General features: G+C 47.4%; 1 protein-coding gene across 4 annotated transcripts in view; it reads left to right on the top strand.

The window, feature by feature from the left end:
* Positions 1-23835, top strand: part of LOC146782976 (asialoglycoprotein receptor 1-like) — a 172316-nt gene that overhangs the window by 89217 nt on the left and 59264 nt on the right. For all 4 annotated transcript variants that reach the window (XR_014972186.1, XR_014972184.1, XR_014972185.1 and 1 more), the window contains exon 9: positions 19585-19742. Coding sequence is in view for 1 of the 4 variants with exons in the window: in XM_085638440.1 (XP_085494566.1) it covers positions 19585-19742 (158 nt within the window). In the remaining 3 variants the exon portion in view is untranslated. The remainder of the gene's footprint in view (positions 1-19584; positions 19743-23835) is intronic.

Raw genomic sequence — 23835 nt, 5'->3', positions numbered from 1 at the left:
ACCATGGTTTAGTGGGAGAAGAACATAGCTTGGAGAGAGGTAAACGACCCATAGACTGTAAACGTGGCATTGTGGCTGCGATTCATTGACGATCTCTTCCTGTTATGGAGGGGGTCTAAACAGAAACTTATTGAGTACATAGCGATACTAAATCAGAATGACATTGGTCTAAAGTTCACCTACAATATACAATCAAGGGAAATCGAATTCTTGGATACCAAAGTGTATATAAAATCCAACAAAATACACACAACATTATTTCGCAAAAAAACAGCAACAAATAGTCTTCTCCGTGGAACAAGTTTCCATCCAGAAAATTTGAAAAAAAGTATCCCGTACGGGGAGTTCCTACGGATGAAGAGGAACTGCTCTGAACCTAAAGAGATGGAGGTAAAGTTTGAAGAAACCAATAAACGGTTCCTCCAACGGGTATACAAACATAGTGACATCATATGTGGAGAGGCCAAAGCGAGACAAAAAACAAGAGCTCAAACACTGATTGACAAAAAAAAAAATAAGCAAAAAGCACTGAAAGAAGACATGCCATGACTCATTCTAACATATTCCAAAGAAAGTTTCAAAATTCGGAAAACCCTTATGAAATACTGGAATATAATTAAAAAGGATCCAGACATTGGAACCAAGATAGGGAATTGACCACTGATTTCCTACAGGAAAGCACCTTCAATCTGTGACACATTGGTCAACAGTCATTTTGAAATTAAAAAAAACAGAAACCTGGCTCCAAAGAAATCAGAAAGGATTCACTAAGTGTATGACATGCAAAGTGGGAAAAAATCTGAAGACAATCAAAGATCCTAAAGGTCAATCATTTGAAATTAAAGGAACAATCACTTGTGAATCGCAATTCTTGGTCTATTTAATTGAATGCTTTTGTGGCCAACGCTACATAGGATCCACCATATTTCCGTTGAAAAAACGCATATTAGAACATATCCGAGCAATTCAAAATAAAGACACTACTTATGCTATAGCCAAGCATATGCAAAACCATGCTGGAAAGACCTGGCTAGACATCAGATATTCAGGCATAGCCATGATACATGATCATGAAAGAGGAGGAAACAGAACTCAAAAATTACGACAACTCGAATCAAAACTAATAATTTGTTTGAAAACCAAAAGCCCGCTGGGGCTTAATGGAGACGAGGAGATGTATGTACATTTGTAACACACTTGTGTATACTAAATTCCAAACATGGACTAAAATTACAGTAACTCAGTAATGCCTTTCTGTTTTTAATATCACTGTAAATATGAACACAATTTAGCAATTGGATGAGTACAAGTAAATTTGAAAGTATCTTAGGAAACATATAAACATTTTCTTAGATTCTGCTGACTGGAGGACTTCGTGAGTGACACCGGATGTAATTATGTGACAATCGGCACTCAGCCAATACTATAAGAGATTTACATATATCTTTGGTACTACCAAGTACCTTTGAGCCTGATGACGTATGTTAGCAATCATGCAACACGCTGTCACATTCTGTGAATAATTGACTCACTACAGTGCTCACCTTTAATTAATATGGCCACTAAGGCCACTTATAACATTTCTTACATCTGTTCACGGAACATAGATGTCGCACACAAAGTCCATAACGGTCTGGCAGAGAAACGATATAAAACACGTAAGCATGTAACAGTTAACAACTACCAAGCCCACAATGCCTCAATGTCTCATTATGGGCGACTGTGGTCACTTGGTATAAATACGGTGAAACAAAAAACTGACTTGTATTACTACCGTGATCAAGAGCTGTGTTCATCTCGAAACACGTAAGAGGAGAGAAGGGAAGTCAATAAAAACGAGTTGATTACTTCCAAAGCGAGTGCGGCGTATTCTTCAAAAATTGCTTTGAAATACCCTTGCGAGGATAAGTCCTTTTCTCTCCGTCTGCACCAGCTAGAAGCTGTTCCCCCATAAGGACAATTTGCTATTTTTATATATATATATATATATATATATATATATATATATATATATATATATATATATATATATATATATATATATATATATATATATATATATATATATATATATATTACCTACTGGCGGTCGCCAGTAGGTAGTTATAGTTAGGACCACGTTTCCATAGGAAAACCTCAACATTCTATTTTGAATAACTTTGGCGCCGGTCGACGAATCCTCGCGAATTTTTCTAAATAGGTGGGGCGCTACGCTCCGCTCCTACCCTGAAAGTCTCGGGGGGATTCGTCAAGCGGGGGCTGAGATAAAAGGGGGGTCCCAAAACGCGTTTTTCCCATGCATTTTTCCATAGGACCTTTAGACAGGGCTACAGCCCGAATGGCTGAACAGAATTACTAGAAATTTGGCAGAGAGGTAGTCCTCAGGTCAAGGAAGTGCCTTTTGTAGGTTTGGTGTAAATCTGTTCAGTAGATTCTGAGAAAATAGCCTTTAAATCAATATATATATATCTGAGCCAGCTTACGGTGCGCTTACGGTACGCTTACCGTACGCGTACGGTGGCGTGCGCGAGCGCGATTCTGATTGGCCCTTAGATCTTAGTAAACATTCGAATCGGTCGAAACCAGGAAGCGGCGGCCGCCATTTTCTCTCTCGCACTCTGAGGGGGGAGCTGATAAACAAATGCCAAAAACATATAAAGGGGCTGTTTAGACAGCGCCCATGCACATAACCATGTTAGTTGAGTCTTCAAAGATCCCCCAAGGCAAAAAACGGTAATTTTGAATTTTTCGAAAATTTCGCCGATTACGCTTACCGTACGCTTACCGTACGCGTACGGTAAAAAATTATAAAAAAACAAATCCACACTCTCTCCACCCCGTGTGCAAATGGTGGCCGAAGGCCACCATTTGAGCATTGCTTTTGAGCACAGCATTTCCCCAAAAAATTTCAACAGATTACCTATCACAAGGAAGCGCATAATATGTCCTCCATGTGCGCACGGTGCGCGAAGCGCGTCGTGCGTACATGGCCCATCTAGCGTAACGTGGGCACGCGGTGCGCATAGCGCACCGCGTGCCCACCGTGCGTGCACGGCACTAACTGCGTAAAGTGGGCGCGCTGCGCGAAGCGCACCGCGTGCTCACCGTGCGCGCACGGAACGAACTGCGTTAAGTGGGCGCGCACGCCACGAATGGCGTAAAGTAACTTAGCATTTAAAAAACCGTACAAATTCACTGAAAAAACCATAGGTTTCACACACGTTATAGTTAGGAATTAGCATTTAAAAAACCTTGCAAATTCACTGAAAAAACCATAGGTTTCACACATGTTATAGTTAGCGGAAATTTTACTGATAAAAAACCAATGAAATTCCCCCGTTATAGTTAGTGCAGGCAACTATAACTCACGCGACCGCAATCTTCTGCTGATGACATATGTGTCTTTATGAAAAAAAAATATTTGTAATATATGTATAGCTAAAAATGTATGGAAGAAGACATGGGCAAATAAGTGTCTAAATTTAGTATTGGCATCAGCAGAGGATTGCGGTCGCGTGAGTTATAGTTGCCTGCACTAACTATAACGGGGGAATTTCATTGGTTTTTTATCAGTAAAATTTCCGCTAACTATAACATGTGTGAAACCTATGGTTTTTTCAGTGAATATATATATATATATATATATAGCAGCTCCTGTATAGAGCACTCTCAACACCAGCGACACTCTAGATCTGCTCACCTCAAATGTCTGCTTTTCTATCTAAGGGATATATCAGCAACAACCGGCGATAATTATCGCTAAGCGCACTTAGCGCTAGGATAATTATCTTCGGCTAGCATGGATTTTTATCGCTGAGATAGTGTGCTATTAGCAACGCTTATCTCAAAAGCGATAAAAATCCTAGCACTAACTGCCAAACGTGTGATTATTGCTGGAAACCCAGCGATAATCCCACGAAGTTTGGCGATAGCTTGCTGATAGGTGCTCACATACTTAGCCATGATATTCACCTTCCATAGGATATCATGACTAAGTCAGTTTCAAAGCAGGCGTAAGGAAAGTAGCGATAACAGAGGTTATTGCTACTTTTCTTGTCGCTATGCTGCTTTGCGTGAGGCTTGATAATAGGAGAAATGTCACTTAGCGACATTTCTCCCGTTATCCTGGGGAGGAACGCCCACTTTGCATCTCATTAGAGATGCAAAGATGGGAGTTAAGGGAAATGGAGATAAGGCAAGGTTTCACACGATAGCGTGACCTTGCAGATAAGGCGATCAAATTATCGCCGCTTTTCGGACGCAAAAGCGGTGATAATTTTTTAACGCCTGCTTGCTGATATGCCCCAAAGTCTTTAAGCATAGGATTAGAACAGTGCTATCCACGCCGAGATAGAAATGGACAAAGTCTTTTGCCATTTGTACAGCAAAGTCTTTAAGCATAGGGCTAGCAGAGTGCTGTCCTTGCCGAGCTGTAAAATGACAAAAGCCATTTACCACTCGAGGCACAGTATTACAGCTTTGAATTGGTAAAATACCAACCAAGCCAACATGAAATGAGTAAAAGCAACCCCTGACACAGTGTTTCGCTCTAATTAGAGCTCTTCAGAGAGGTATAGCTTTGTCCAGACACAAGGGACCACCCAGTATAAGTCAAAAAAATACCATTTCAGGCATAGAGTGATGAATAAATTATGCAAAAAAGAAGTGGAGAACTCTGGGTAGTTCTCAAGTTTAGGTGGAAAGCAGCTCCTGTATAGAGCACTTTCAACACCAGCGACACTCTAGACCTGCTCACCTCAAATGTCTGCTTTTCTATCAAAGTCTATAAGCATAGGATTCGCACAGCGCTATCCACGCCGAGATAGAAATGGACAAAGTCTTTTGCCATTTCTACAGCAAAGTCTTTAAGCATAGGACTAGCAGAGTGCTGTCCTTGCCGAGCTGTAAAATGACTAAAGCCATTTACCACTCCAGGCACAGTATTACAGCTTTCTATCTCGGTGTGGATAGCACAGCATGCCACTGAAATCAAGATATCCTGGCTGAAGAGGGGTGAAACCCCGAAACTGGTCCTAGGATGCTTGTTTCCGGTCCAGGGAGGACCTGGCTTGGCAGTTTGGGCTGGACTGTTCCCATGAGGCACAGGGTCAAGACTGATTTGCATATGGCCAGGTCTAAACTGGGGTGGCATGGTGAGCAAAAGAATGATGGATTTAACCCAGATCTCTTGACTGGGGGTGAATGTTTTGATTTGTTCTGCATTCCGTCCATCAATTGTGTGTCTTTTGCTTTCTCGCCCTAAGTGCGCCAGGTATGCCCAGACGTGGGTCCTGGGCTCACTGTGCCACTGGAATCAAGCTATCCTGGCTGAAGAGGGGTGAAACCCCGAAACCGGTCCTAGGATGCTTGTTTCCATTCCAGGGAGGACCTGGCTTGGCAGTTCGGGCTGGACTGTTCCCATGAGGCACTGGGTCAAGACTGATTTGCATATGGCCAGGTCTAAACTGGGGTGGCATGGTGAGCAAATGAATGATGGATTTAACCTAGAGCTCTTGACTGGGGGTGAATGTTTTGATTTGTTCTGCATTCCGTCCATCAATTGTGTGTCTTTTGCTTTCTCGCCATAAGTGCGCCAGATAGGCCCAGACGTGGGTCCTGGGCTCACTGTGCCACTGGAATCAAGCCATCCTGGCCGAAGAGAGGTGAAACCCCGAAACCGGTCGTGGATGCTTGTTTCCGGTCCAGGGAGGACCTGGCTTGGCAGTTCGGGCTCGACTGTTCCCATGAGGCACAGGGTCAAGACTGATTTGCATATGGCCAGGTCTAAACTGGGGTGGCATGGTGAGCAAAAGAATGATGGATTAACCCAGATCTCTTGACTGGGGGTGAATGTTTTGATTTGTTCTGCATTCCAGCCATCAATTGTGTTTCTTTTGTTTTCTCACCCTAAGTGCGCCAGGTATGCCCAGACGTGGGTCCTGGGCTCACTGTGCCACTGGAATCAAGCTATCTTGGATGAAGAGGGGTGAAACCCCGAAACCGGTCCTAGGATGCTTGTTTCCTGTCCAGGGAGGACCTGGCTTGGCAGTTCAGGCTGGACTGTTCCCATGCGGCACAGGGGTCAGGACTGATTTGCATATGGCCAGGTCTAAACTACTGGGGTGGCATGGTGAGCAAAAGAAAGATGGATTTAACCCAGATCTCTTGACTGGGGGTGAATGTTTTGATTTGTTCTGCATTCCGTCCATCAATTGTGTGTCTTTTGCATACATATATACATATATATATATGTCAGTCGCCAGTAGGTAGATATAGTTAGGACCTATTTTCCATAGGAAATCTGCAACATTCTATTTGGAATAACGTTGGCGCCGATTGACAAATCTTCACAAAAGTTTCCAAACTTTTGACCAGTTCTGGTCCGCTCCTATCCTGAAAATTTCACTGTGATTCATCAAGCGGGGGCCGAGGAAAAAGGGGGGTCCCAAAACGTGTTTTCCCCATGCATTTTCCCATAGGACCTGTTGACGCAGCTACAGCCCGAACTGCTGAACGGAATTACACCATATTTGGCAAAGAGGTAGTCCTCAGTTCAGACTCGTGCCTTTTGCTTAAATGGTGTAAATCCGTTCAGTAGTTCCTGAGAAAATTAGAGTTAAAAAGATAGATATATCTATGGCCTCGGAGGATCCGCGCACCCTCCCTGCACCCAGCGCGCACCCTGCCGTGCACGAGCTGTATTCTAATTGGCTGTCAACCCTCCAGATCAGGAAGTGTTGGCAGCCATCTTGTGCCTTGGTAGAACCGAGGCACAAGAAACCTGAAAAACAAACTCGAAAAATGCGACAAGGGGGCAGGGTAGAAACACCCTGACCCCCTAGGCCTGCTCAGGGGGTCCCACAAGGACCCCCAGGGCCAAAAAAAGAATTTTTAAAAAACACAAAATCGGCGATATTCGCGCACCCAGCGCGAATTTCGGCCGGAAATAAAAAAAAAAAATCAGCGCGCTGAATATTCTAATTTGCCCCCGGGGGCCAAATCACGGGGGCATAATTTAAAAAAAAAGTGTGGGGGGTCCCAATCCCCCCCACACTGCCCCGGGGACCGCCACCCCCGGGGTTTTATTTTAATGTATGCGGGGGGGCTCATGGCCCCCCCGCAGCCCCGGGGACCGCCACCCCCCGGGGCTTGTTTTTTTTGTTTTTTAAATAAAAACCCTGTGTGGGGGGGCTCGAGCCCCCCAACACGCCCCGGGGACCGCCACCTCCCCAGGGCACTAAATATTTAAAATAGGGGGTCCGTTACGGACCCCCAAGCCCCGGGGACCACCACCCCCGGGGCTTTAAATTAAGTGGGAGGGTGACCGTGTGCCCCCCCCCTGGAGCCAATGATGGCCCTGGGGACCGCCACCCCCGGCTCCTGCAGTGTCCTGGGGTGCCCACCCCCGGGACACTGCTGTTTGCAATGGCAGGGCGGGAGCCTCCCGGCTCCCACCCTGCCATTGCAAACTGCTTTGCTTCATTGAAGCGAGAGCAGGGAAACCTGCTCTCCCTTCAATGAAGCAAAGCAGATTGCTTTTCCACATGTGGAGCAGCATGTTAGCTGCTCCCCATGTGGAAAAGCAATGCCGGCTCCCGCAGGAAGCGGGAGCCGGCTGGGACCGTGGGGGGACTGGGACCCCCCCATGGTCCCCAGTGGCCAGGCCCCGGGGGATGGGGTCCCCAGGGCCAGTAGTGGCCAGGGAGAAGGGCCACGCGGCCCCCCTCCTAAAAACAACAACAAAAAAACTGCCCCGGGGGATGGGGTCCCCGGGGCCAAAATGGGCCACAGGAGGGGGGCAAGGCAGCCCCCTTTCAAAAACAAACAAAAAAAAGGGCCATGCCCCGGGGGATGGGGTCCCCGGGCCAAATTATGGCCTCGGGAGGGGGGCCACGCGGCCCCCTTCCTGATTTTTTTTTTTTTTTAATGAAAAAAAAGAAATTGGCGGCAGGCCCTGGGGGATGGGGTCCCCTGGGCCAATAAATTAGAAAAAGAAGGGAGGCTACACAAACCCCCTTCTAAAAAAAGAAAAAAAAAAAGAAGGGATCGGGCACTAGGCCACGCCCCCTCCTTGCACCACTCTGCAAACGCACCCCCTGGCGCATTTGCAGAGGGGGATCTAATTCCCCTTGAATACTGGGGGTCCCTGGGGGCCAACTAGCCCACCAGGGACCTCCAGTATGCACCAGGGGGCTGCGTTGCAGAGAGGTGTAATGAGGCCACGCCCCTTTTTACACCTCTCTGCAAAGCATCTCCATGGTGCTTACTGGAGGTACCTTGTGGGCTAGTTGGCCGCCAGGGGACCTCAGGATTCAAGGGGACTTAATCTCCCAACTTAAAACACGCCACGGGGCGCGTTTGCACAGTGGTGAAGGTAGGGGGCGGGGCCTGAGGTGATACTGTGCAAACACGCCCTGTGGCGCATTTTAAGTTGTGGAATTCATTCCTCTTCAATCCAGAGGTCCCCTAGGTGCCAACTAACCCACCAGGAACCTCCACTAAGCGCCACGGAGCTGCGTTGCAGAGTGTTGTAAAAAGGGGCGTGGCCTCTGAACACCTCTCTGCAACGCAGCTCCCTGGCGCATACTGGAGGTACCTGGTGGGCTAGTTGGCCGCCAGGGGACCTCAGGATTCATGGGGACTTAATCCCCCAACTTAAAACACCTTACGGGGCGCGTTTGCACAGTGGTGAAGGTAGGGGGCGGGGCCTGAGGTGATGTGTGCAAACACGCCCTATGGCTCGTTTTAAGTTGGGGAATTAATTCCTCTTCAATCCTGAGGGTCCCTGGGGACCAACTAGCCCACCAGGTACCTCCAGTAAGCGCCACGGAGCTGCGTTGCAGAGTGTTGTAAAAAGGGGCGTGGCCTCTTAACACCTCTCTGCAATGCAGCTCCCTGGCGCATACTGGAGGTACCTGGTGGGCTAGTTGACCCCCAGGGGACCTCAGGATTGAAGAGGAATTAATTCCCCAACTTAAAACGCGCCACAGGGCGTGTTTGCACACGTCACCTCAGGCCCCGCCCCCTTCCTTTACCATTGTACAAATATTCCTCTAAAATCAGCCGAACTACGAATTCCGATTTACTCACCTGTTATCAGGAGAGAGCCCAGGGCTGCATCTTTTAGCCCAGCACTGACCCTGAAAAGTAATTCTAAGCGTACTTACTAGTAACTTGTATTTCCTTCCATAGGAATCCATTGTGTGGTTTTCAGCAGAAAAGTTTCTAAGTGTCCATTTTTGAAACGTACAAATATTCCTCTAAAATCAGCCGAACTACGAATTACGATTTACTCACCTGTTATCAGGAGAGAACCCAGTGCTGCATCTTTTAGACCAGCACTGACCCTGAAAAGCAATTCTAAGTGTACTTACCAGTAACTTGTATTTCTTTCCATAGGAATCCATTGTGTGGTTTTCAACAGAAAAGTTTCTAAGTGTCCATTTTTGAAACGTACAAATATTCCTCTAAAATCAGCCGAACTACGAATTACGATTTACTCACCTGTTATCAGGAGAGAACTCAGGGCTGCATCTTTTAGCCCAGCACTGACCCTGAAATGTAATTGTAAGCATACTTAACAGTAACTTGTATTTCCTTCCATAGGAATCCATTGTCTGCTTTGAAGTAGAAAAGTTTCTAAGTGTCTATTTTCACAAACTAAAAATATTCCTAAAAAATCGTCTGTACGACTTAAACACATTCTTTCAACTGTTTACAGGAGATTCACCTGTGCTGGATCCAGGATCCACCACTAAGTAAGAAAAAGTAACGAGAACACTACTTACCTGCTGAGTGAATTTTCTGCCATAGGATAACATTGGTGATTCTATGGGAAAAAGTTTCTTCTAAGTGTCAACTTTTAAAATACAATAATAATCCTTAAAATTCAATACTGTAACCAAAACGCTTTTACTCAACTGTTTACAGAAGATGTCCAAGGACTGAATCTAGCATCCAGTCCTGTGGTTAGAAAAGTAATCCATAAAGTAACTAATTGCATTTGACTAGAAATTCACATTGAGCTCAATGTTGCTTTGTGTTTGAAATTGTGTTGCCCATTGCAACAACTGTAACTACTGTACTTAAAAGTCTATTACTTATTTGCAAAGTATTTAAACTAAAGTAATTCATTCTGAGAAAGTATATTTTGTATTGTAATGTATAATGTAATTAAAAAAATAAAATATCTAAAAATAAACAGTTTAAACAATGTAGTAAATCAGTATAAAAAAAATCAGTATAACAATTAATACATTAAAAATTGTCATTTACAAAACCTTTGAAATTCACTGAAAAAACCATAGGTTTCAGGCCTGATATAGTTAGGAATTAGAATTTAAAAAACCTTAGAAATTCACTGAAAAAACAATAGGTTTTAGGGGTGTTATAGTTAGCTGGACATTTCACTTGAACAAAACCATTGAAATTCCTCCGATATAGTTAGTTGTACTAACTACATCTCGCGCGCCCACAATCCACTGCTGATGATGTCACATATTACATCATTCATGACATGGTCAGTGACATCACTGATGACATCCTGCTGTTGGAGTGCATGCTAAACTTGTGGGAACACTTTGAGCATCATATTTCACGTGGCCTCCCAGCCGCGGAGCGTGCACCACTGCAGAATTAGCGGGCCGAGGCTTGGCATCCCGCCAAGTCTTCCGGGAACAGCGGCACCGAGAATTTCAGGTCTTACACTTCACGGGACCCATAGAGGGTTGATTAGAGGACCTGGCCACACAGCACCCATATGGGGAGAATGAATCCGCACTTCAAGTCCCAGAAGACCTTGGGACAGTGCTTATACAAGCTTACCGATTGGCCAATCAGCTGGCGAATAAGGGATAAAAGGTGCGGTTTTGAAAAACGCTGTGTATCCGGTGAACCAGCCTAGAAAAAGGAATCTTCCGAAACGCGTCGGCTACAGCCTGTGACTTGAAGGACTTGCGTGGATTTCCTGCTGTTGGAGTGCATGCTAAACTTGTGGGAACACTTTGAGCATCATATTTCACGTGGCCTCCCAGCCGCGGAGCATGCACCACTGTAGAATTAGCGGGCCGAGGCTTGGCATCCCGCCAAGTCTTCCGGGAACAGCGGCACCGAGAATTTCAGGACTTACACTTCACGAGACCCATAGAGGGTTGATTAGGGGACCTGGCCACACAGCACCCATATGGGGAGAATGAATCCGCACTTCAAGTCCCAGAAGACCTTGGGACAGTGCTTATACAAGCTTACCGATTGGCCAATCAGCTGGCGAATAAGGGATAAAAGGTGCGGTTTTGAAAAACGCTGTGTATCCGGTGAACCAGCCTAGAAAAAGGAATCTTCCGAAACGCGTCGGCTACAGCCTGTGACTTGAAGGACTTGCGTGGATTTCCTGCTGTTGGAGTGCATGCTAAACTTGTGGGAACACTTTGAGCATCATATTTCACGTGGCCTCCCAGCCACGGAGCGTGCACCACTGCAGAATTAGCGGGCCGAGGCTTGGCATCCCGCCAAGTCTTCCGGGAACAGCGGCACCGAGAATTTCAGGTCTTACACTTCACGGGACCCATAGAGGGTTGATTAGGGGACCTGGCCACACAGCACCCATATGGGGAGAATGAATCCGCACTTCAAGTCCCAGAAGACCTTGGGACAGTGCTTATACAAGCTTACCGATTGGCCAATCAGCTGGCGAATAAGGGACAAAAGGTGCGGTTTTGAAAAACGCTGTGTATCCGGTGAACCAGCCTAGAAAAAGGAATCTTCCAAAACGCGTCGGCTACAGCTGTGACTTGAAGGACTTGCGTGGATTTCCTGCTGTTGGAGTGTATGCTAAACTTGTGGGAACACTTTGAGCATCATATTTCACGTGGCCTCCCAGCCGCGGAGCGTGCACCACTGCAGAATTAGCGGGCCGAGGCTTGGCATCCCGCCAAGTCTTCCGGGAACAGCGGCACTGAGAATTTCAGGTCTTACACTTCACGGGACCCATAGAGGGTTGATTAGGGGACCTGGCCACACAGCACCCATATGGGGAGAATGAATCCGCACTTCAAGTCCCAGAAGACCTTGGGACAGTGCTTATACAAGCTTACCGATTGGCCAATCAGCTGGCGAATAAGGGATAAAAGGTGAGGTTTTGAAAAACGCTGTGTATCCGGTGAACCAGCCTAGAAAAAGGAATCTTCCAAAACGCGTCGGCTACAGCCTGTGACTTGAAGGACCTGCGTGGATTTCCTGCTGTTGGAGTGCATGCTAAACTTGTGGGAACACTTTGAGCATCATATTTCACGTGGCCTCCCAGCCGCGGAGCATGCACCACTGTAGAATTAGCGGGCCGAGGCTTGGCATCCCGCCAAGTCTTCCGGGAACAGCGGCACCGAGAATTTCAGGACTTACACTTCACGAGACCCATAGAGGGTTGATTAGGGGACCTGGCCACACAGCACCCATATGGGGAGAATGAATCCGCACTTCAAGTCCCAGAAGACCTTGGGACAGTGCTTATACAAGCTTACCGATTGGCCAATCAGCTGGCGAATAAGGGATAAAAGGTGCGGTTTTGAAAAACGCTGTGTATCCGGTGAACCAGCCTAGAAAAAGGAATCTTCCGAAACGCGTCGGCTACAGCCTGTGACTTGAAGGACTTGCGTGGATTTCCTGCTGTTGGAGTGCATGCTAAACTTGTGGGAACACTTTGAGCATCATATTTCACGTGGCCTCCCAGCCACGGAGCGTGCACCACTGCAGAATTAGCGGGCCGAGGCTTGGCATCCCGCCAAGTCTTCCGGGAACAGCGGCACCGAGAATTTCAGGTCTTACACTTCACGGGACCCATAGAGGGTTGATTAGGGGACCTGGCCACACAGCACCCATATGGGGAGAATGAATCCGCACTTCAAGTCCCAGAAGACCTTGGGACAGTGCTTATACAAGCTTACCGATTGGCCAATCAGCTGGCGAATAAGGGACAAAAGGTGCGGTTTTGAAAAACGCTGTGTATCCGGTGAACCAGCCTAGAAAAAGGAATCTTCCGAAACGCGTCGGCTACAGCCTGTGACTTGAAGGACCTGCGTGGATTTCCTGCTGTTGGAGTGCATGCTAAACTTGTGGGAACACTTTGAGCATCATATTTGATGTGGCCTCCCAGCCGCGGAGCGTGCACCACTGCAGAATTAGCGGGCCGAGGCTTGGCATCCCACCAAGTCTTCCGGGAACAGCGGCACCGAGACTTTCAGGACTTACACTTCACGGGACCCATAGAGGGTTGATTAGGGGACCTGGCCACACAGCACCCATATGGGGAGAATGAATCCGCACTTCAAGTCCCAGAAGACCTGGGGACAGTGCTTATACAAGCTTACCGATTGGCCAATCAGCTGGCGAATAAGGGATAAAAGGTGTGGTTTTGAAAAACGCTGTGTATCCGGTGAATCAGCCTAGAAAAAGGAATCTTACGAAACACGTCGGCTACAGGCTGTGACTTGAAGGACCTGCGTGGATTTCCTGCTGTTGGAGTGCATGCTAAACTTGTGGGAACACTTTGAGCATCATATATATATATATATATATATATATATATATATATATATATATATATATATATATATATATATGAGAACCATCACTTTCGTATTCACGAAAATAAACTCGGACTCCGATGCTGCATGCAAATATTTAATTTCCAAGTGCAAGAACGACGCGTTTCACCAATATGGCTTGTTCACGCTCGAAAATGTTAACCAACCGCCATGTTTAAATACACAAATTCATTGAATGACGGGTTTACACATGGTGTCAGAAATAATGTGAATTGGGCGGCCATCTTGTAACGGTGTATAATACATTGTATATCCATTACTGTTGACACAAGTGTTTGCAAAATTAACACCAATAAAAACTTCGTTGTGTCTAATACAAACATAATATAGATCAAATGAATGTGGATGCGTGAAAATAGCGCAATTCAAGTTCGTTACATGATAAATATTGTATATCTACAATGGTATTAATGTGTCTACCAACACCGTATAATTACGATTTGGGCATGCCTTTATGATGTACGACCCCAAAACGAAACGGTATAGTCAATTGCGTGAATAAACAATGTCCCTCACGTACCAAACGCCCAAGTGGGCGGGACCCAAAGGGGTCAGCCAATCACTACAGTAGAAAGGGGGTAACTAAATGTACCCGATTAGGTCGTACACCAAGCAAACACTGCTTCCCAAATAGTAAATGGCTATACTTAGACTGTATTCAGTGATTATACATTACAATACTCATTGGCGTCCAATCGCCCAAGTGGGCGTTACTGAAAGACATCTTATGCAGTAAGGATATGTCTCACTGTCTAAATGCGATATGATTTTACATTGTTATACCCCAAATGAGGTTTAGGCTAAAGAGTAGTCCCCCAAGAATACAAAGTCATAGAATCCCTGATAGCAACTGAAAAAATTAAATTATGACATAGTGTATATCCAAATTGCAATAAATCTGACCACCTTCCTCACAGTTCCTGACACACCGTCTGAAAAATAAACAGATATGAATATAAAATTTAAAATGAGTCTACAACAGCTTAAGATAAACTTTCATTGATGCTTATTCATGCAGATGAACAGATAATTCTTCGCTAATATTTAATCCCTTAGGAGCAAGACTTTCAAAATCCACAATATAACGGGATTCCAATTTCCTCAACAATAGTTCTCGATTACCACCTCTCATGCCTAGATCCACAGAATCAATAACAACCATGCGTAACCTGGTCTCATCTTGAAAATGTTGATCAAAGAAATGTCTGGCAATAGGGTATGCTCTGTTATTATTACGTATAGCGATGGGAACCTGCTTCGCCCCCAGCTATGCGAATTTGTTCATGGGCTGGTGGGAGGAGCAGGTGGTCGCCAATATGCTGGAATTTAACAACGTTGCCCTGTGGCTGCGTTACATTGACGACATTTTTTTCATTTGGTGTGGTGATGAAGATTCTGTTCGAATCTTTATCAACAAATTAAATCAGAACACTTGCAATCTACATTTCAGTGAAAACATCAGCAAAAACTCTATGGAATTTCTGGATGTCCGCCTGGAAGTCATTAACAATCAATTGACTTCAAAATTATTCCGTAAGGAAACGGCGGGTAACAGCATTTTAAATGCCAAGAGCAGCCATCCAGGCAATCTGATACGGAGCATTCCCTATGGGGAATTGCTCCGTGCTAAAAGAAATTGTAGTACGAAAGTGGCATATGAGAAAGAGAGGGACATTATGTGCCAGAGATTCAGAGAAAGAGGCTACAGTGCCAAAACTGTGAAAGATGCAATTTCCAGGGTATAAACTAAAACACGTGATGAACTTATTTATCCAAAACAGAAAGAAACCAAAGAAGATAAAATCAGATTTATCACCACTTTCTCAGGCCAAGCTGATAAAATACGCAGAGTTTTTAAGAAACATTGGCATGTGCTACTCACAGATGAACATCTTAAACAAGATCTGAGTAGCAATCCACAGATCACTTTCAGAAAAAGTCGTTGTCTGGCGGATGAATTGAGTTGCAGTTACATCACAAGCAATGCAATTGACCCCAAGAACAGAGAAGGGGGTTTTAAATGTTGTCAGAAATGTAAAGCATGCAAAAACAGCACCGATTGTGCCAAGTTACAGATACCAAACTCCAAAAGAGAATTTGTTATAAAAAAGAAACTCACATGTAATTCCAACCACTGCGTGTATGTGTTGATCTGCCCATGTGCTAAATGGTACATCGGCAGTACCAAACATGCAGCAAAGAAACGTGTGTTAGAGCACTTACGGGCAATACGTAATAATAACAGAGCATACCCTATTGCCAGACATTTCTTTGATCAACATTTTCAAGATGAGACCAGGTTACGCATGGTTGTTATTGATTCTGTGGATCTAGGCATGAGAGGTGGTAATCGAGAACTATTGTTGAGGAAATTGGAATCCCGTTATATTGTGGATTTTGAAAGTCTTGCTCCTAAGGGATTAAATATGAGCGAAGAATTATCTGTTCATCTGCATGAATAAGCATCAATGAAAGTTTATCTTAAGCTGTTGTAGACTCATTTTAAATTTTATATTCATATCTGTTTATTTTTCAGACGGTGTGTCAGGAACTGTGAGGAAGGTGGTCAGATTTATTGCAATTTGGATATACACTATGTCATAATTTAATTTTTTCAGTTGCTATCAGGGATTCTATGACTTTGTATTCTTGGGGAACTACTCTTTAGCCTAAACCTCATTTGGGGTATAACAATGTAAAATCATATCGCATTTAGACAGTGAGACATATCCTTACTGCATAAGATGTCTTTCAGTAACGCCCACTTGGGCGATTGGACGCCAATGAGTATTGTAATGTATAATCACTCAATACAGTCTAAGTATAGCCATTTACTATTTGGGAAGCAGTGTTTGCTTGGTGTACGACCTAATCGGGTACATTTAGTTACCCCCTTTCTACTGTAGTGATTGGCTGACCGCTTTGGGTCCCGCCCACTTGGGCGTTTGGTACGTGAGGGACATTGTTTATTCACGCAATTGACTATACCGTTTCGTTTTGGGGTCGTACATCATAAAGGCATGCCCAAATCGTAATTATACGGTGTTGGTAGACACATTAATACCATTGTAGATATACAATATTTATCATGTAACGAACTTGAATTGCGCTATTTTCACGCATCCACATTCATTTGATCTATATTATGTTTGTATTAGACACAACGAAGTTTTTATTGGTGTTAATTTTGCAAACACTTGTGTCAACAGTAATGGATATACAATGTATTATACACCGTTACAAGATGGCCGCCCAATTCACATTATTTCTGACACCATGTGTAAACCCGTCATTCAATGAATTTGTGTATTTAAACATGGCGGTTGGTTAACATTTTCGAGCGTGAAGAAGCCATATTGGTGAAACGCGTCGTTCTTGCACTTGGAAATTAAATATTTGCATGCAGCATCGGAGTCCGAGTTTATTTTCGTGAATACGAAAGTGATGGTTCTCAAATATTAGGAATTCCGGTTTCCTGACTCGGACCGCCCGTGACAGAAGGGTCACTTTACCGGTACTTGTGGCTTCATATATATATATATATATATATATATATATATATATATATATATATATATATATATATACATATACATACACACAGGCAGAGAGAGAGAGGGCCCGATTCAGAAGGAGACTCTGCAGTCGTGGCGGAGGCTCTGCAGTCATGGTGGAGGCTCTGCAATCGTAGCTGAGTCGCCACACTCGTGGTAGAATCTCTGCACGGTGTAGTCATGGCAGAGGCTCTGCAGTCATGGCGTAGGCTCTGCAGACGTGGTGGAGGCTCTACAGTCATAGCGGAGTCACCAAACTTGTGGTGGAGGCTCTGCAGTCATGGCTGAGGCTCTGCAGTCATGGCATAGGCTTTGCAGTCATAGCGGAGGCTCTGCAGTCGAGGCGGAGGCTCTGCAGTCACAGCAGAGGCTCTGCAGTCGTAATGGAGGCTCTGCAGTCATGGCTGAGGCTCTGCAGTCATGGCGTAGGCTCTGCAATCGAGGCGGAGGCTCTGTAGTCGGGGCGGTGTCGCCGCACCCGTGGCAGAATGTCTGCACAGGGCACTCTCTGCAGTCATGGCGGAGGCTCTGTAGTCCTAGCAGAGGCTCTGCAGTCATAGCAGATGCTCTGCAGTCATAGCAGAGGCTCTGCAGTCGAGGCAGAGGCTCTGCAGTCACAGCAGAGGCTCTGAAGTCGTGGTGGAGGCTTTGCAGTCATGGCTGAGGCTCTGCAGTCATGGCGTAGGCTCTGCAATCGAGGCGGAGGCTCTGTAGTCGTGGTGGAGTCGCTGCACTCGTGGTAGAATCTCTGCATGGTGCACTCACTGCAGTCATGATGGAGGCTCTGCAGTCGTGGCGGATTCACCGCATTCGTGGTAGAATGTCTGCATGATACACTCTCTGGAGTCATAGCGGAGGCTCTGCAGTCATAGCAGAGGCTCTGCAGTCGTAGCGAAGGCTCTGCAGTCATGGCGGAGTTGAGTGGATGCTCTGCAGTCGAGGTGGAGGCTCCGCAGTCTTGGCGGAGTAGCCGCACTCGTGGTAGAATCTCTGCACGGTGCAATCTCTGCAGTCATAGCAGAGGCATTGCAGTCATAGCGGAGGCTCTGCAGTCATAGCGGAGGCTCTGCAGTCATAGCGGAGGCTCTGCAGTCATAGCGGAGGCTCTGCAGTCATAGCGTAGGCTCTGCAGTCATAGCGGAGGCTCTGCAGTCATAGCAGAAGCTCTGCAGTCATAGCGGAGGCTCTACAGTCGAGGTGGAGGCTCTCTAGTCGTGGCTGAGTCGCCGCACTCATGGCGGAATCTCTGCATGGTGCACTCTCTGCAGTCTTGGCGGAGGCTCTGCAGTCATGGTGGAGGCTCTGCAGTCGAGGCGGAGGCTCTATAGTCGTGGCCGAGTTTCCACACTCGTGGTAGAATCTCTGCACGATGCACTCTCTTCAGTCATGGCAGAGGCTCTGCAGTCATAGCGTAGGTTCTGCAGTCATAGCGTAGGCTCTGCAGTCATAGTGAAGGCTCTGCAGTCGAGGTGGAGGTTCTGCAGTCTTGGCGGAGTAGCTGCACTCGTGGTAGAATCTCTGCATGGTGCACTCACTGCAGTCATAGCGGAGGCTCTGCAGTCATAGCAAAGGCTCTGCAGTCATAGCGTAGGCTCTGCAATCATAGCGGAGGCTCTGCAGTCATAGTGGAGGCTCTGCAGTCGAGGTGGAGGCTCTGCAGTCATAGCGGAGGCTCTGCAGGCATAGCGGAGGCTCTGCAGTCATAGCGGAGGCTTTGCAGTCGAGGCGGTGGCTCCGCAGTCGTGACGGAGTCGCCGCACTCTTGGCGGAATATCTGCAAGGCACACTGCAGAGAGTGCACCGTGTGAAGATTCCACCACGAGTGCAGAAACTCCACCACAACTGTGGAGCCTCCATCACGACTGCGGAGACTCTCTGAATCGAGCCCTGGGTTTTGTGTATAGGGCGGCCTGAGCTCTGCGTTTTTGTTTATAGGGTGGCTGGAGTTTTGTGCCTAGAGAGACTGTGGCCCTGTTTACTAGGAAACTGGGGCCCTGGATATAGGGAGGGAGAGTGAGGCCCTCCTAATAGAGATATTGGATCATGTGTAGAGGAATGCCGGGATGTGCATAGGCAGACTGCAGGACCGTGCATTGGAAGACTGGCAGCCTCATGAAAAACAGCCTTTAGCTCCCATGGAAAGTGCTTCCCCATAAAGTCAGGGGGGAGTATAAAAATATACCCTCACATACTAAAGTATAGAACTATTTCCCATTCTAGTCCAGTCCACACTCTCAGTAAATGGGGGGAGCAAAAATACAGGTATGAGCTCATGCGTCAATCCATATGATGCGCACGAGTCTGTTCTAACCTTCCAAGCCCCCTGTCTGTACAAGCCTCCCAGAAGTGCCTGTATTTCTGTGCATTCTGCCCCTCCCCCTGAGAACAGATGGTACTGACCACGAGCTCAAGTGCTTTCTCTCTGTCTCCAGACTCCAAGTCCTGGTGTTGCCCTGAAGACTGGGTGGAGTTCTCCGGAAGTTGTTACTTCTTCTCCAGGGCAGGGAGATCGTGGGATGATTCCAAGAAGTTCTGCGCTTCGAAAAGTCCTGGCGCCTACATGGTGGTGCTCAACACGGCCCTGGAGCAGGTGAGGGTACAGAGAATGGTGAGGACAAGGGGTGAGCGGGGTTGTGTCTCAGATATGACCAGAAAATCATTCAGTCCTGCTTAATGTGCAGGTGTGGTATGGAGAAGTGGCTGTAGGGTGTACATTTATGTTGGAAGTACTGGTGGTGGGTATTGTAGTCGAGTGGTGGTGCTGGGGTGTGGTGTATGTGTGCTGGATGTAGGGTCTGGAATACAAGTGTTGCCTGGCTGTGGACTATGGTGTAGGAATGCTGGCTGTGGGCTATGGTGTATGAGTGATGGCTGTGGGATGTGGTGTATGAGTACTGGCTCTGGGGTATGGTGTATGAGTGCTGCCTGTAGTGTATTGTGTATGACTGTTGCCTGTGGGATGTGGTGTAGGAGCACTGGCTGTGGGTTATGGTGTGTCACTGTTGGCTGTGGGGTTCTCTGTAAAAGTGCTGGCTGTGGGTTATGGTGTACCAGTGCTGGCTGTGAGGTGTGTTGTAGGGGAGCTGACTGTGGTACATGGTGTATGAGTGATGGTTGTGGGGTGTGGTGCAGGAGAGCTGGCTATGTAGTACAGTGTACAAGTGCTGCCTGTGTGATGTGGTGTAGGAGCTGTGGCTGTGGGCTACGGTGTTCGAGTGATGGCTGTGGGGTGTGGTATATGAGCAATGACTGTGGGGTGTGGTGTAGGAGTGATGGATGTGGGATATGGTGTATGAGTGCTGGCTGTGGGGTATGGTGAATGAGTGCTGGTTCTGGGGTATGGTGTAGGAGTGCTGGCTGTGAGGTATGGTGTACAAGTGCTGCCTGTGGGGGTGTGGTGTAGGAGAGGTGCCTGTGGTGTATGGTGTACAAGTACTGGCTGTGGAGTATGATGTCCGAATACTGGCTGTGGGGTGTGGTGTACGAGTGCTGGTCATGGGGTATGGTGTAGGAGAGTTTACTGTGAGGTATGGTGCACGATTGCTGGCTTTGGGGTGTGGGGTTGGAGAGCTGGCTGTGGGTGCGGTGTAGGCTGGAGAAGTGCTGGCTGTAGGTTATGGTGTACGAGTGCTGGCTCTGGGGTATGGTGTACGATTGCTTGCCATGGGGTATGGTGTAAGAGAGCTGGCTGTGAGGTATGGTGTACCAGTGCTGTCTGTGGGGTGTGGTGTAGGAGAGCTGGCTTTGGGTGTGGTGTACACTGGAGAAGTGCTGGCTGTGGGGTATGGTGTAGGAGAGCTGGCTGTGAGGTATGGTGTACAAGTGCTGCCTGTGGGGGTGTGGTGTAGTAGAGGTGCCTGTGGTGTATGGTGCACGAGTGCTGGCTTTGGGATGTGGTGTTGGAGAGCTGGCTGTGGGTGCGGTGTAGGCTTGAGAAGTGCTGGCTGTAGGTTATGGTGTACGAGTGCTGGCTGTGGGGTATGGTGTACATTTGCTGGCCATGGGGTATGGTGTAAGGGAGCTGGCTGTGAGGTATGGTGTACCAGTGCTGTCTGTGGGGTGTGGTGTAGGAGAGCTGGCTTTGGGTGTGGTGTACACTGGAGAAGTGCTGGCTGTGGGGTATGGTGTAGGAGAGCTGGCTGTGAGTTATGGTGTATGAGTGCTGGCTGTGGGGGTGGTGTAAAAGTGCTGACTGCTGTATGGTGTATGAGTGCTGACTGTGTACTGTGGTGTGGGAGAGCTGGCTTTGGGGTATGGCATGCGAGTGTTGGCTGTGGGGCATTGTGTATGAGTAATGGCTGTGAGGTATGGTGTACGAGTGCTGCATGTGGGGTATGGTGTGCGAGTGCTGGCTATGGGGCATGGTGTACGAGTGCTGCCTATGGGGTGTGATCTATGAGTGCTGGTTGTGGGGTATGGTGAGTGAGTGCTGGTTGTGGTGTATGGTGTGCGAGTGCTGGCTATGGGGCATGGTGTACGAGTGCTGCCTATGGGGTGTGATCTATGAGTGCTGGTTGTGGGGTATGGTGAGTGAGTGCTGGTTGTGGTGTATGGTGTGTGAGTACTGGGTGTGGGGCATGGTGTATGAGTGCCAGCTGTGGGGTGTGATGTATGAGTGCTGGCTTTGGGCTGTGATGTAGAAAAGCTGACTGTGGTGTATGGTATATGAGTGCTGACTGAGGGGTGTGGTGAGGGAGAGCTGGCTGTGAGGTATCGTGCACAAGTGCTGGATGAGGGGTATGGTGTACAAGTGATGACTGTGGGGTATGGTGTACAAGTGCTGGCTGAGTACGGTGTACAAGTGCTGGCTATGGGATACGGTGTATGAATGCTGGCTGTAAGGTATGGTGTATGAGTGCTGGCTGTGAGGTGTGGTGTGGAAGAGCTGGCTGGGAGGTATGGTACACAAGTGCTGGCTGTGGGGTAAGGTGAATGAGTGCTGACTGTGGTGTATTGTGTGTTTGCTGGCTGTGGAGTATGGTGTACCCAGTGCTGGCTGTGGGATAAGGTGTACGAGTAATGGCTGTGAAGTATGGTGTAGGAGAGCTGGCTGTGAGGTATGGCTCACGAGTGCTGGCTGTGGAGTGTGGTGTAGGAGAGCTGGCTGTGAGGTATGGTGCATGAGTGCTGGCTGTGGAGTGTGGTGTAGGAGAGCTGGCTGTGGTGTAGGCTGGAGAAGTGCTACCCATGGAGTATAGTGTAGAGAGCTAGTTGTGGGGTATGGTGTACAAGTGCTGGCTGAGTACGGTGTACAAGTGCTGGCTGTGGAGTAAGGTGTACAAGTGCTGGCTATGGGATACGGTGTATGAATGCTGGCTGTAAGGTATGGTGTATGAGCGCTGGCTATGGGGTGTGGTGTGGAAGAGCTAGCTGGGAGGTATGGTACACAAGTGCTGGCTGTGGGGTATGGTGTACAAGTGCTGGCTGAGTACGGTGTACAAGTGCTGGCTGTGGAGTACGGTGTACAAGTGCTGGCTATGGGATACGATGTATGAATGCTGGCTGTAAGGTATGGTGTATGAGCGCTGGCTGTGGGGTGTGGTGTGGAAGAGCTGGCTGGGAGGTATGGTTCCTGAGTGCTGGCTGTGGGGTATGGTGAATGAGTGCTGACTGTGGTGTATTGTGTGATTTCTGGCTGTGGAGTATGGTGTACCCAGTGCTGGCTGTGGGTAGGGTGTACGAGTACTGGCTGTGGAGTATGGTGTAGGAGAGCTGGCTGTGAGGTATGGTTCACAAATGCTGGCTGTGGAGTGTGGTGTAGGAGAGCTGGCTGTGGTGTAGGCTGGAGAAGTGCTACCCATGGAGTATAGTGTAGAGAGCTGGTTGTGGGGTATGGTGTACAAGTGCTGGCTGAGTATGGTGTACAAGTGCTGGCTATGGGATACGGTGTATGAATGCTGGCTCTAAGGTATGGTGTATGAGCGCTGGCTGTGGGATGTGGTGTGGAAGTGCTGGCTGTGGGGTATGGTGAATGAGTGCTGACTGTGGTGTATTGTGTGATTGCTGGCTGTGGAGTATGGTGTACCTAGTGCTGGCTGTGGGATAGGGTGTACGAGTATTGGCTGTGGAGTATGGTGTAGGATAGCTGGCTGTGAGGTATGGTTCACGAGTGCTGGCTGTGGAGTGTGGTGGAGGAGAGCTGGCTGTAGGGTATGATGTATGAGTGCTGATTGTGGGGTATGGTGAATGAGTGCTGATTGTGGGGTACGGTGTACGAGTGCTGATTGTGGGTTATGGTGTATGAGGGCTGGCTGTGGGATATGGTATACGAGTGCTGGCAGTAGAGTATGGTGTAGGAAATCTGGCTGTGAGGTATGGTGCATGACTGCTGGCTGTGGAGTGTGGTGTAGGAGAGCTGGCTGTGGTGTAGGCTGGAGAAGTGCTACCCATGGAGTATAGTGTAGAGAGTTGGTTGTGGGGTATGGTGTACAAGTGCTGGCTGAGTACAGTGTACAAGTGCTGGCTATGGGATACGGTGTATCAATGCTGGCTGTAAGGTATGGTGCATGAGTGCTGGCTATGGGATATGGTGTATGAATGCTGGCTGTAAGGTATGGTGTATGAGTGCTGGCTGTGGGGTGTGGTGTAGAAGAGCTCGTTGGGAGGTATGGTACACAAGTGCTGGCAGTGGGGTATGGTGAATGAGTGCTGACTGTGGTGTATTGTGTGATTGCTGGCTGTGG

This window comes from Triturus cristatus, chromosome 12 (assembly GCF_964204655.1).
Source record: "Triturus cristatus chromosome 12, aTriCri1.1, whole genome shotgun sequence".
NCBI lineage: Eukaryota > Metazoa > Chordata > Amphibia > Caudata > Salamandridae > Triturus > Triturus cristatus.
This window is presented reverse-complemented; position numbering and strand designations above follow the sequence as displayed.